Source organism: Lynx rufus, unplaced genomic scaffold (genome assembly GCF_022079265.1).
Source record: "Lynx rufus isolate CCGP_SWC_20201006 ecotype Redwood Valley unplaced genomic scaffold, mLynRuf1.p SCAF_5, whole genome shotgun sequence".
Classification (NCBI taxonomy): domain Eukaryota; kingdom Metazoa; phylum Chordata; class Mammalia; order Carnivora; family Felidae; genus Lynx; species Lynx rufus.
This window is the reverse complement of record NW_025814867.1, coordinates 153,013,028-153,025,381: the sequence shown is the minus strand read 5'-3', so window position 1 is coordinate 153,025,381 and position 12,354 is coordinate 153,013,028. Positions and strand designations below refer to the sequence as shown.

General features: G+C 46.5%; 1 protein-coding gene across 2 annotated transcripts in view; it reads right to left on the bottom strand.

Annotated features, from left to right (window-relative positions):
• The window catches only part of SH3BGR (SH3 domain binding glutamate rich protein), a 60,098-nt gene extending 49,935 nt beyond the window's left edge, over nucleotides 1-10,163 (bottom strand). For both annotated transcript variants that reach the window (XM_047099850.1, XM_047099851.1), the window contains exons 1-2: nucleotides 9,996-10,163; nucleotides 745-930 (exon numbers count right to left, since the gene is read on the bottom strand). In XM_047099850.1, coding sequence (XP_046955806.1) covers nucleotides 745-930; nucleotides 9,996-10,040 — 231 coding nt within the window. In that variant the 5' untranslated portion in view covers nucleotides 10,041-10,163. The remainder of the gene's footprint in view (nucleotides 1-744; nucleotides 931-9,995) is intronic.
• Nucleotides 10,164-12,354: the final 2,191 nt, after the last annotated feature.

Below are 12,354 nucleotides of genomic sequence, written 5' to 3'. Positions count from 1 at the left end.
GCTCTGTGCTGACAGCTTGGAGCCTGGAGTCTGCTTTGGATTCTGTGTCTCCCTTTCTCTCTGCCCTTCTTCTGTTCGCACTCTGTCTCTCTTTCTCTCTCTCTCTCAAAAATAAACATTAAAAAAAATGTTTTTTGTAAAGTGAAAGCCTACCTGTGTCTGCCTGGGTTCATGGATGGGTACCTTGCAAGACTGGTCAGAATTCCTTTCCAACAGGGGCACCTAGGTGGCTCAGTCGGTTTAGTGTCTGACTCTTGATTTCAGCTCAGGTTATGATCCCAGTGTTGTGAGATCGAGCCCCCAGTCACACCCTACACTGAGCGTGGAGCCTGCTTGGGATTCTCTCTCTCCCTCTCTGCCCCTCCTTCCCTCCCCTGCTCATGCACACACATGCTCTCTCTCTCTAAAATACAGAAAATGTTTTAATAAAAAATATGTTAAAAAAAAGAATCCCTTTCCAACAAAATGCACACTTTATTTGAACAAGTGAGCTAATTCTTCACAGCAAAATAAGGAACCCAAAATAATCCCAGGAACTTCCAAATCATCATTTTATTGTTTCTCTCCTTTTGTAAATCTCATGCACTGACTACTCACAATGGATCCACCGTCCGGGTACTGGGAGAAATAGATCGTGTCCTGAAACTGTCAACAAGTTCAAATTCTGCCTCCAAATTCATCTGCTTTAAACCATTTCTGGTAAACACTCACGCAAGAGAACTTCCCAAGAAATCAAACACTCACCCCACAATACTGCTCTTCGTTGAAGATCTGGGGAGGCAAAGGGATCCCGTTTTGAGGTTTCTTCTCTCCAGGAACATTCTCCCTCATCCACTTCCTGTTGTCTTCGTCTCCAGCAATGTCCAATTCCTTAAAGTCGATCTTATTAGCTTCCAAAAAGCCCACTACTTCTTGCTGCTTCTTCCTAATCTGAGTCAAGAGTAGAGAAAGATTACGACTCGACTGGCTTTATTTTGTAATGTCTTGCTTAGATTTACAGAAATCCTTTCTCCAACTATACCATGCAACACAAATAATCTCGCTATTATTGAAACAAGGTAGACAATGAAATCACACCTCTTCATTATAAAGGATCAACAGAGTGATTATTTAAGTTCTAAAATTGTAATCTCACCAATGTTTCAATCATGGTATAATCAACCTAATAAGAATAGAGATGCCCTCATCCTAGGTTTTATTTGAGGTCTTTGACGTACTTTTAATTCTCTGCTAAGCTTTCACGCCAAAAAAAAATAAATAAGAACTGGTTATGAAGAAAACGGGGGGGGAGGGGAGAAGAGAAGGAAGAGACAAAAGAGAATTCTCTATGAAACGTAAATACCAAGCACACCCAACTAAAAAGCACTTCCCTCACAGTTATGAAAACGGGCACGTGAGTCACATTGAACAAAAGTGGCTTTCGAAACAGGACAGGAGATTGGAAAGCCCACGTGGAGAGGACTGAAAGGGGAAAGAACAGAGGAAAAGACAGAAAAAGCCAGTGGCTGTGTCTCCCAGCTCGCAAAGTGCAACACAGGCAAAGAACCCTGGTCTCTCTCGGCTTTCTCCTCTCCGCTCACATGGGGAGAGGGCGCCAGCCTCGCCTGAGATACAGCTCTTGGCGCCCTTCTCCTACCCAGAGCTCTCGTCTCCCAGCCGCCATTTCTCAGGACGCTGGGCCTCTCCACAACTCAGACCTCCATCCCCAGAGACAACTACAGCCACTCTCTCTCTTCAAAGCATTCATTCCCCAAATGCACGACGCCCCTTTCCTGCACAGACCCCGTGGCCTCCCCTTAAGAGCCTCTGAGAAAGAGGTCCAGAGTGGTCAACCGAACCATCAATCAACACTGATTTATCCACTCTCCTCGGCACAAGACATCGCACCGAGTTCTTCGCGTGAACAGATCCGTACGCTGCTTATCTGGGTGGAAAAAAAAAATGCAAATAACAACCCATTTGTACATCCTAGACAGCGAACACGCTGTCGATGATCAGCAAAATAAAACAAAATAAGTCATTTCTTAAAAATATGAGTAAAATTTTAAATGTTTTCTTTGACACGAAAATACCTAGTATCTTATTATTTTGTTAGTAGGCTCCACCCTGGGCATGGAGCCCCAGGTGGGGCTTGAACTCACAACCCTGAGCTCAAATCAAGAGTCAGACACTTAACCAAATGAGCCACCCAGGTGCCCCTAATATCTCAATTTTTTAAGTTCTCTGCATAGAATGTTGTCTCATATCAAAACAAGTCATGAAAGGGGCGCCTGGGTGGCGCAGTCGGTTGAGCATCCGACTTTGGCCAGGTCACGATCTCGCGGTCCGTGAGTTCGAGCCCCGCGTCGGGCTCTGGGCTGATGGCTCAGAGCCTGGAGCCTGTTTCCGATTCTGTGTCTCCCTCTCTCTGCCCCTCCCCCGTTCATGCTCTGTCTCTCTCTGTCCCAAAAAATAAATAAATGTTGAAAAAAAAATTAAAAAAAAAAAAAAAAAGAGATGCCTCGGTGGCTCAGCTGGTTGAGCATCGGACTCTTGATTTTGGCTCAGGTCATGATCCCAGGGTCACGGGAGCGAGTCCTTCGTCGGGCTCAGCACTGAGCATGGAGTCTGCTTAAGATTCTGTCTCCTTCCCGGGGCACCTGGGTGGCTCAGTCGGTTAAGCATCTAACTTCAGTTCAGGTCATGATCTTGTGGTTCATGAGTTCAAGCCCCGTGTCGGGCTCTGTGCTGACAGCTCAGAGCCTGGAGCCTGTTTCAGATTCTGTCTCCGTCTCTCTCTGGCCCTCCCCTGCTTGCGCTCTGTGTGTCTCACTCTCAAAAAGAAATAAACATAAAAAAAAAGATTCTCTCTCTCTCTGTCCTTCTGCCCCTCTCCCTTGCTCATGCTCTCTCTCTAAAATATATACACATATTTTATATGTATATACGTACATATTTTATAGGCTCCCCCTTGTTATTCTTGTGTAACTCATTTATCAGTAAAGATACTAGAATTTGAGAATCCCCAAAAAATGATATAAAAGGCCCATGCCCATCCCTCTTTGGGTCAAACCTAATTCCTTCCAGAGATATGTATACAAAAAATTATTATTATTATTATTATTATTATTATTATTAAGTAGGCTCCATGCCCAGTATGAAGCCCAACAAGGGACTTGAATTCATGACCTTGAGATCAAGACCTGAGCTGAGATCAAGAGTCAGAGGCTTAACCAACTGACCCACCCAGGCGCCCTCCCAAAAATTATTTTGTTCATTTTTCCCAAAATAAATGAATCCTTCAATGACTTGTGTGTAGAGTGTTTCTTTCTTAATATAAGGAAAAAGAAGGCACGTACGGATGCTTAAGCCCGGGAAGCAAATCACCACCCAAATGAAATTCTGTATCATATCATTTTGGTGGTGATCTGATTGCATATTAATTAAAAATATAACATAAATGAATATAATTTGTAAATTCCTTACAAGTAAATATAAATTATACATAAGATTGTATATATGTTATGTGTATACCCATATATATAAGTGGTCATCACACATTTACTTTTTCATTAACATTTGTTCTACCAACATAACAAAGATAATGGGTCTAAAAGCATGAGATCACTAAATTGAAGGCTGCTGTTAGCTACAATACAACACTTAATCAGAAAGACTCACTTTGGGGCAAGCATGGACCAAAATAAAAAATAAAAGTCATACAGAAAGGTGTGGGGTGATGGAATTTCCCTCAGGCTCCCGGCACACACATGCTGGTACATTCCTGAGTGTCACATCTATCGGAAGCAAAGGAAAGGCTCGGATTTCTACACCCACGTGTCCTCCCCCAAGGCTGGGCCCTTGGACCTTCTGTTCCTCCGCACAGAAACTGTGCTCCCAACGCCACAGCCTCACAGCTGAATCTCTGAATATGACAAAAATCCCATCAGACCTGATGACAGGTTGTTGGACTAAATTACTATGTTAATTAATCATGTTTCCTATACATACTTTCCAACCTGTCCATAATTATCCGTGCCACTCTATAAATTGCTTATTCCTTAAGCTATTTCCAGAGATAACTCTGCGGCTTGAAGAAAGGAGACGTCTTCATTTTAGGCAGGTTTGCTTGTAATTAAATAGTCAGAAGGCAACATCCTTCATTCTGTCCAAAGCCCCGTCTTCCTTCCTTCTCAGATACCCTCCCGGGAGCCCGGACCAGCCTGGCCGAGGTCCACGGCCACCTCGCCAACATTATTTCCATCTCTATTAATCATGCGTCAGGACTTGAGGTGAAATACAAGAGGGATTTCATCTTACTCCCTGATTTCTGAATAGATGAAAAGCCCCTTCCCCAAGGGTGCCTTGGGGACCCTTGCCCAAGTCCTGACTTGTGTTTCTTCTGTGAGAAGGTCAAAGAGGGTGAGAGAACCAGGGAGGGGAAGACCCGTTATTTCTTGCCAAACAACCGCATGTACAGGAACTTAACGGACTGTTGGGTGCATGATACTGTCTTAAGTGCTATCTCCCAGCCCCTCGCCCCCCCAAAACAGAGAGGAAAAAAAATCTGCACCCTGAGTGGGGGCCCTCTCCCCCACAGTCCTCCCTCCTGGTGGATATCTATTCAAGGAGCCCCACCGGACCCTCAAAGGCAAAAAGTGCTCACTCTTCTTTACACGGCCTCCCGAGCTGACCCCCGAGAGCCATCAGCTCCCAGGAGGCACCTCCCTTTATGGTTCCCGGGGGAAGGTGCGGGCACGGCACCCAGTGGTTCCCACCACAGACACCCTCCCCTCCCCACCTCCTGCCCCTTCTCTTCCCTCCATGGCACCCTGGCCAGCGCCGGCCCCGCAGGCTGCAGCCTCTTTCTAGTAGCCCCTCTGGAGGACCTGGGGGTCCCGGGGGTCTGGGTCATTTGGAGCCTTTGGGACTTCAGCCGAGGCTCAGAGATCTCTGCTTTCCCATCCTGTTACATTCACTCATAAGAAAGTGTTGTTTTCGGGGCACCTAGGGGGGCTCAGTGGGTTAAGCATCCGACTTCGGCTCAGGTCATGATCTCACAGTTTGTGAGTTCAAGCCCCGCATCGGGCTCTGTGCTGACAGCTCAGAGTCTGGAACCTGCCTTGGATTCTGTGTCTCCCTCTCTCTCTGCTCCTCCCCTGCTCACACTCTGTCTCTCTCTCTCTGTCTCAAAAATAAACTTTTTTTTTAAATCTTAAAAAAAGAGAGGGGGGGAGAGAGAGAGAGGGAGAGAGAGAAAGAGAGAGAGAGAAAGTGTTGTTTTCCTGAAGTCACCAACCACTGTTGGTTACTGTAATGTGTCAGAGGGATCACTGAGCCACTTGCTTGGCACCTCCCTTTTATTGTCTTGTACAGTTAGGAGCTTTTCCAACTGAGGCCATTGCACTTAGTGAAAAGCACACTGCATTTGGGGGAGGCGACCTTCATTTCCCTCCTGGCTCAGAGGCTGCTGTCAGCCTCCTGAGGGGATCCACTCTAAGGCTGCAAGATGTTTAAGCGCCACCCCAGCCCCACCCCAGGCTCTGGTGAGAACCAGGGAACCCGGTGTGTGGACGAGCATTTTGCACAAGGTGAGAGCCTGCGTGGTTAGGCACCCGGCACGTTGTTACCTCACTGACTCATCCCGATGACCAGGCCAGGCTAAGTACTCTGATCACCTTTTTTTTTTAATTTTTTAAAGTTTATTTATTTATTGAGAGACAGAAAGAGCAAGCAGGGGAGGGGCAGAGAGAGAAAGAGAGAGAGAGAGAAAGAGAGAGAGAATTCCAAGCAGGCTCTACACTGTCAGCACAGAGCCAGATATGGGGCTCAAACTCACAAACCGTGAGATCATAACCTGAGCCGAAACCTAGAGTAAGATGCTTAACTGACTAAGCCACCCAGGCACCGCCCCCCCCCCCCCCATCACCATTTTAAAATTACAAAGCTGAATTACCGGTGAATTAAGGAGTTTTCCAAGATTTACACCCAGATCCATCTCATCCAAGAGCCAAGATTTTTCCCCATCATATTTACACTCAGTCAAGACTGGAGAAAGGATCGAGAAAGCCAGGAGCCACCATTACAGTCTGTCCTTAAAGATCAAGGTTCCAGGGCCACCTGGGTGGCTCAGTCGGTTGAGCATCCTACTTTGTCTCAGGTCATGATCTCACAGTTCACGAGTTCGAGCCCCACTTCAGGCTCTGTGCTGACAGCTCACCCTGGAGCCTGCTTCAGATTCTGTGTCTCCGTCTCTCTCTGCCCGTCCCCTGCATGTGCTCTCTCTCTCTCTCTCTCAAAAATAAATAAGAACATTTTTAAAAATTAAAAACGGGCCACCTGGGTGGCTCAGTCGGTTGAGCGTCCGACTTTGGCTCAGGTCATGATATCATGGTTCATGAGTTCGAGCCCTAGGTCAGGCTCTGTGCTGTCAGCTCCCAGTTTGGAGCCTGCTTCAGATTCTGTGTCCATCTCTCTGCCCCTCACCTGCTCATGCCCTGTCTCTCTCTCTCTCTCAAATATAAATATACATTAAAAAAAATTAACAAAAAAAAATTTTTTAAAGATCAAGTTTCCAGGGGCTGTGCAGCTTGCAAACAGTGAGAACCGTCTTCTCTCCCCTTGTCCCCTCAGCCCACTGTGGCAATGGCCTTCAGGAAGACACAGATCTGCTCCTGCTACCAGGGTCTCTTCACCCACATTCCTCTGTAAAGCAGAAAAATATGTGACAGTGTTTTGTGATCAACTGTTCAGAGATGTGACACACAGCTGCATATGCATAAGCCCTCATAAAGAGATTGCAATTTGTTTTTTACTTTTTCTTTTTTTTTAATTTTTTGTAACATTATTTTTTTTTTAATTTTTTTAATGTTTATTCATTTTGGAGACAGAGAGAGACAGAGCATGAATGGGGGAAGGTCAGAGAGAGAGGGAGACACAGAATGTGAAGCAGGCTCCAGGCTCTGAGCTGTCAGCACAGAGCCCGATGCGGGGCTCGAACTCACGGACCGCGAGATCATGACCTGAGCCGAAGCGGGTCGCCCAACCGACTGAGCCACCCAGGCGCCCCTAACATTTTTAAAATTTATTTTTGAGAGACACATAGAGAGTGAACAGGGAAGGGGCAGACAGAGAGGGAGACACAGAATCCCAAGCAGGCTCCAGGCTCTGAGCTGTCAGCACAGAGCCCGATGTGGGGCCTGAACTCACAAACCATGAGATCATGACCTGAGCCGAAGTCTGACGCTTAACCGACTGAGCCATCCAGGCGCCCTGTTACTTTTTCTAAAAAAAAAATTTTTTAATGTTTATTTATTTTTGAGAGACAGAAAGGGAGACAAAGAATCCGAAGCAGGCTCCAGGCTCTGAGCTGTCAGTGCAGAGCCGGACGTGGGGCTCAAACTCACGAACCTCAAGATCATGCCCTGAGCCGAAGTCAGATGCTTAACCAACTGAGCCACCCAGGTGCCCCTGTTTTTTCCTTTTTCATTAATTATGTTCATCCAACAGAAATCACATGCCCTCATCAACAAAGTTGCAGGCAAGAACCCATTTTTAAAAGTAAAGAGTGTAGAAATAAGTAGTAAAGGTTTCGCAGAACGACCACCACATACACAGCATCGGTGCTGGCCGTCGCTCTGGGGTTCCCCTGCCAAGAAGCTTCTGGATAAAATCCGCCCCCCCAGGAAAAATCAGTAGCACTGATACCATGGGAATAATCCGTTCTCATCCTTCAGGATCAGACAAAAATCTTTCCACTTAAGTGTCTTGGGACAATTCTTCTGAAACATCATCATCACAGACTCACATGTACTAATATTAACTAATAATTACAGCAACTACAATATTGATTAATATTGACTAACATTAGCCAACGATTATAATATGTAATATATATGATATAATAGTTATAATTATATTAAGTAGCCATATATAATAATGATAAAGTTAACTAATAATTGTAGTATGTATTAAGCACTGACTGAGCATTTGACACCACGCAGGGCACTCCATGCCTTCTTTCCTAAATCCTCAAGAGGACGCCAATGAGATGATTACTATTCTTATCCTCATTTTACAGATAAGGAAATTGAGGCTTAGCAAGGTGAGATAACTTTCCCAAGGTCAAACACTTCCAAGCGGCAACAAAACATTTGCTTAGGGAACCAGCATTAACGTGGCTTTTCCGAGACCCTGGAATGAACGGTGCCCCTCCAGATCCTCAGAGGCTAACTCAGTCATGTGCCCAAACTTCAAGACTGTAAGACATCAAATAACCCTAAGACGTCCACGAGTTTGTTCGCTGTCTCTGGAAGGATGCACAGGGCACAGAACATGAGGAGACTGGCAGGGCAGGGGTAAAAGTTGCCCGCAATGAGCGTCAACAGCATATTGAGAGCCCACTAAAGCTGTTTCCTTCATTAAAAATCACGTTTTGTCTAGTAATCCAAAACTGTGCTCCTTGTGGACCAACTCAAAGTTTCTGAGGTCGTCAACGGCCACAAAAGACTTTGCAGTTTTACAACTGGAATGTTCCCTCCTCTGTTTCTGTTAAAAGATGTTTTGCAGAGATACTAAGCAGTTGCTGATGCGCTGTGCCCAGAGGGACACACAGGCTCATCGCTCTTGTTTTCTTCTCGCCCTCTAGAAACTGCGCGAACTTTCAGGGCTGTGGGTGGGGGCGTTGAAGAGCCAGCATTGGGGCTGTTCCCGGCCAGTGGCTGGCCTAGGGTATCATCCTGGCTGAGTGAAATCCAAGCAGCAAGATGGCCCAGGAACTAGATATAAAAGGAAACTGCCCCCTTGCTGGTGTCTAACCCTCAGCTTCCTCCCCGTAGCCCCCTAAATGCTCAAATGCTCATGGAACTTTCACTCTCAAGACTGATAGACACCTCAGGTTCAAGCCTAAAAGCAAAGCGTAAATCACTGCCAAGGACAAATGGCTCCCCGTGTTACCCCTGTAACTTCAGGCAGGTCTCTCCTGCACAGAATGAAGGCTGGAACTGGAGGGGTGACTCTAAGCCTGGTCCCAGGGAAATCAGACAGTGTTAGGGGGGTCAGCCCTTCGTACCTATTTTTGGTCTGTTTGAATTCCTAGAGCATTTAAAACTGTCGCCTTAGAGATATTTGCTCTTGTCACTGTGACATCATTTTCCTCAAATAATACTATTACACATGCTAACTATACACTTTCGGTTTGGTCACATCGCACGCACAGGTACAGATGACCCTTGAACAACACAAGTTTAAACCGCACCAGTCCACCTATAGGTGGATTCTTTTTCTTATAAATACAGAAAGCCCTATAAATATATTTTCTCTTCCTTATGATTTTCTTAATAACTTTTTCTTTTCGTTAGCTTCCTTATTGTAAGGATACAGTATATATTACATATAACATACAAAACTATGTGTTAACCGACTGTTTATGTTATCAGTAAGCCTTGTGGTCCACAGGAGGCCATTAGTAAAGTTTTGGGGAGTCAAAAGTTATACAAGGATTTTCCACTGCGCGGGTGTCCGTGCCCCTAACCCCTGCATTGTTCAAGGGTCAACTGTAATTACACCCAGGAGTCATTTTAGGAATGGGGTTCAGCACACCCACCAAATATCATTTGTCTGCAACTTTAGTCTTAAGTCTTACAGAATGATTGGCAGAAATACTCCACCAATAAATAAATAAATAAATAGCCCCTGATTCTATAATCTATGCGACACAACACGACACAAATCACATGTTAAAAATTCTAGCATCAAACACGCCCCCTTCCTGGAATCCCCTTTCACACCCAGCTCGCCTGGATCACTCATTTTACACATTCCTCCAACACGGTTAAAACGAACGCAGAAAGCAAAGGCACGCAGGCTTACTGCAGGGCCACAGCTTACTCACACACTCCTCCAAAAAGAAACTTAAGGCCAACGCTGGGCCGGACCCGCTGCTTCTACTCCCCAGTCTGAGCTCCTCGGAAAATACGATAAGGAAGAAAGCCCCACGAGTTCCATCAGACACCTACCGCTATGGACCCAGAAGATGTGGCAACAAACACTTTGATAACCATTTTGACAGTCGGAAAGAGGGCTCCCCCCAACACACACCCCCGGGAGGGGACGCGGCGCTAGCCCGGCCGAGCAGGCAGCAGGTGCCAGGTGCGAGCTGGCGGCCGCCCAGCGCGGTCTGAGCCCCTGCGCCTCCCGCCGCAACTTAAGCTCTGCGCCTGCCCGGCGCGGCGCCGGCGGCGTGGGCTTCCCCGCCATTGGCCCGGGAGCGGTGGGCCTCTGCCAGGCAAATACGTGATTGGTCGATAAAAGCAGCCACTGACTTTGAACGCCCGACAACAGCCCCTAAAAGGCAAGGCTGCGCCGCGCACCAATCAGACGGCGGCGCGCAGACAGAGGCCGGCCGGCGGGCGGGAGGGCGGAGGGAGGTGGGCGCGGGTGGCGGCGCGGGGCGCTGGAAAAGCCCAGAAGATGCCAGCTCCGTCCCCGCGGACGCCGTGTTCGCGAGGCTTTTGGCAAACGAACAGCGAGGGGCCTTGAAATAAAACAGAGGCTTCCTGACTTTCGAGTTTCCCGGCCGATTAAAACACTTCGGCCAACTCTCCAATAGATTCCTTTATGCGTGGCCCGTTGACAGTTTTCTCCCTTTACCACCTGTTCCTCCTAAAGAACAGAGGCTGACAGGCCGCAGACGGGTAAGGTTTCACTGATATCCCAGACGAGGCAGGGCGACGGAGGCGGGCTGTCAGTACGGATGAGTTCAACAAGCAAATTGTCTGAACTATTGCAGAGGCGTTGGGAGGAAATAAATGTTTGTCGCAGTCTCTGCCCATCTGATTTATGCAGACCATTTGAATGGTGTTAAAAGTTAGAGGACTTAAAAATCTAGTAAAAAGCCCAAATGCTACTGCCCAATGTTTATCATGCGTTTCAAGATCAAGGACATAGGAGACAAAAAGCATCAGTCTCATTTAGTCCTTTTAGATAACGGAGTCTCTTTCCTTTCTCATTCTCCCCCCCCCCCCCTAAATCCCTGCTACCCCTGGAGGAAGTGTTACTGGCATACTGGAGCAGGGAGGGATCTGTGGGCCTTCTCTACCCGCCCCCTTTTCCAGAGTCCCGACCCCCTTGGATAGGTGCCTTTGATGAAAAAGGTCGCCCCATCCCTGTAATGGAGATCAAACTCATTTACATCAGAATGAATGATTTAAACCACTACCTTTTAACTCAGAGCCTCACTTCTCAAAGTTTACTTCCCAAATTAGGCCCTTGGTAAAGATGCTTACTGGTTCCCCAAATTTAAGTCATTAGCATTGTAAATTTTATTTTTCAATTTTTAAGTTTATTTATTTTGAGAGAGAGTTGTGGGGGTGGGGGGAACAGAGAGAGAGGGAGAGAGAGAATTCCAAGCAGATTTTGCACTATCAGCACAGAGCCTGATGCTGGGCTCAAACTCACAAACCATGAGATCATGACTTGAGCCAAACAGTTGGAAGCTCAACGGCCTGAGCCACCAGGCGCCCCTGTAAATTTTATTTTAAAGGCCACCTAAGATTATAAATCATTTTTGCTCCTCTTCTTTTCTGTATTTTCAAAATTACAAAGGATTTACAATTTTTGTCATCAAAGTATTCTTTCAACACTTTAGTCTCAACATCTACCACATGAGCATGCTACTTTTTTTCTAAATACAAGAGATTAATAAGCTATACATATTTCTCAATGTTTCTGTAAATTAGTAACATAAACTACAGCTGGACTCTCAGGTGCCGTACAGAATATACATCTGCTGATCATATAGGGCAACACTGCCTCTGACAATGACATTCCCCCTCCATCCATGCGCCCTAGGGAGAAATAAATACCCTACCTGAAATAAGAGCTAACAGTTTTTAGGTGTTTGCCTCGTGCCACATCTGTGCTAAGCGTTTTGCATAGACCACTTCCTTAATCTGCACAACACTAGCACTGGATTCTACTACTTTCCCTCCTCAAGGATGAAGACCGAGGGGCGCCTGGGTGGTTCAGTCAGCATCCGACTTCAGCTCAGGTCATGATCTTGTGGTTCATGGGTTCGAGCCCCGTGTCGGGCTCTGTGCTGACAGCTCAGAGCCTGGAGCCTGCTTCGGATTCTGTGTCTCCCTCTCTCTCTGCCCCTCCCCAGCTCGCTCACTTGCTCTCTCTCTGTCTCAAAAATAAATAAACAGTAAAAAATTTTCTTAAGGAAAGGATGAAGACTGAGAACTGGGGATGATAGAACAGGAAATGGTACGTCCAAGACGCAAACCCAACCCATCTGTCTCTGCACCACATCAGAGAAACTCCTGATACACTACCCTCAAACTCCTAGTGCCCGCTCCTTGCACTATGAATTAT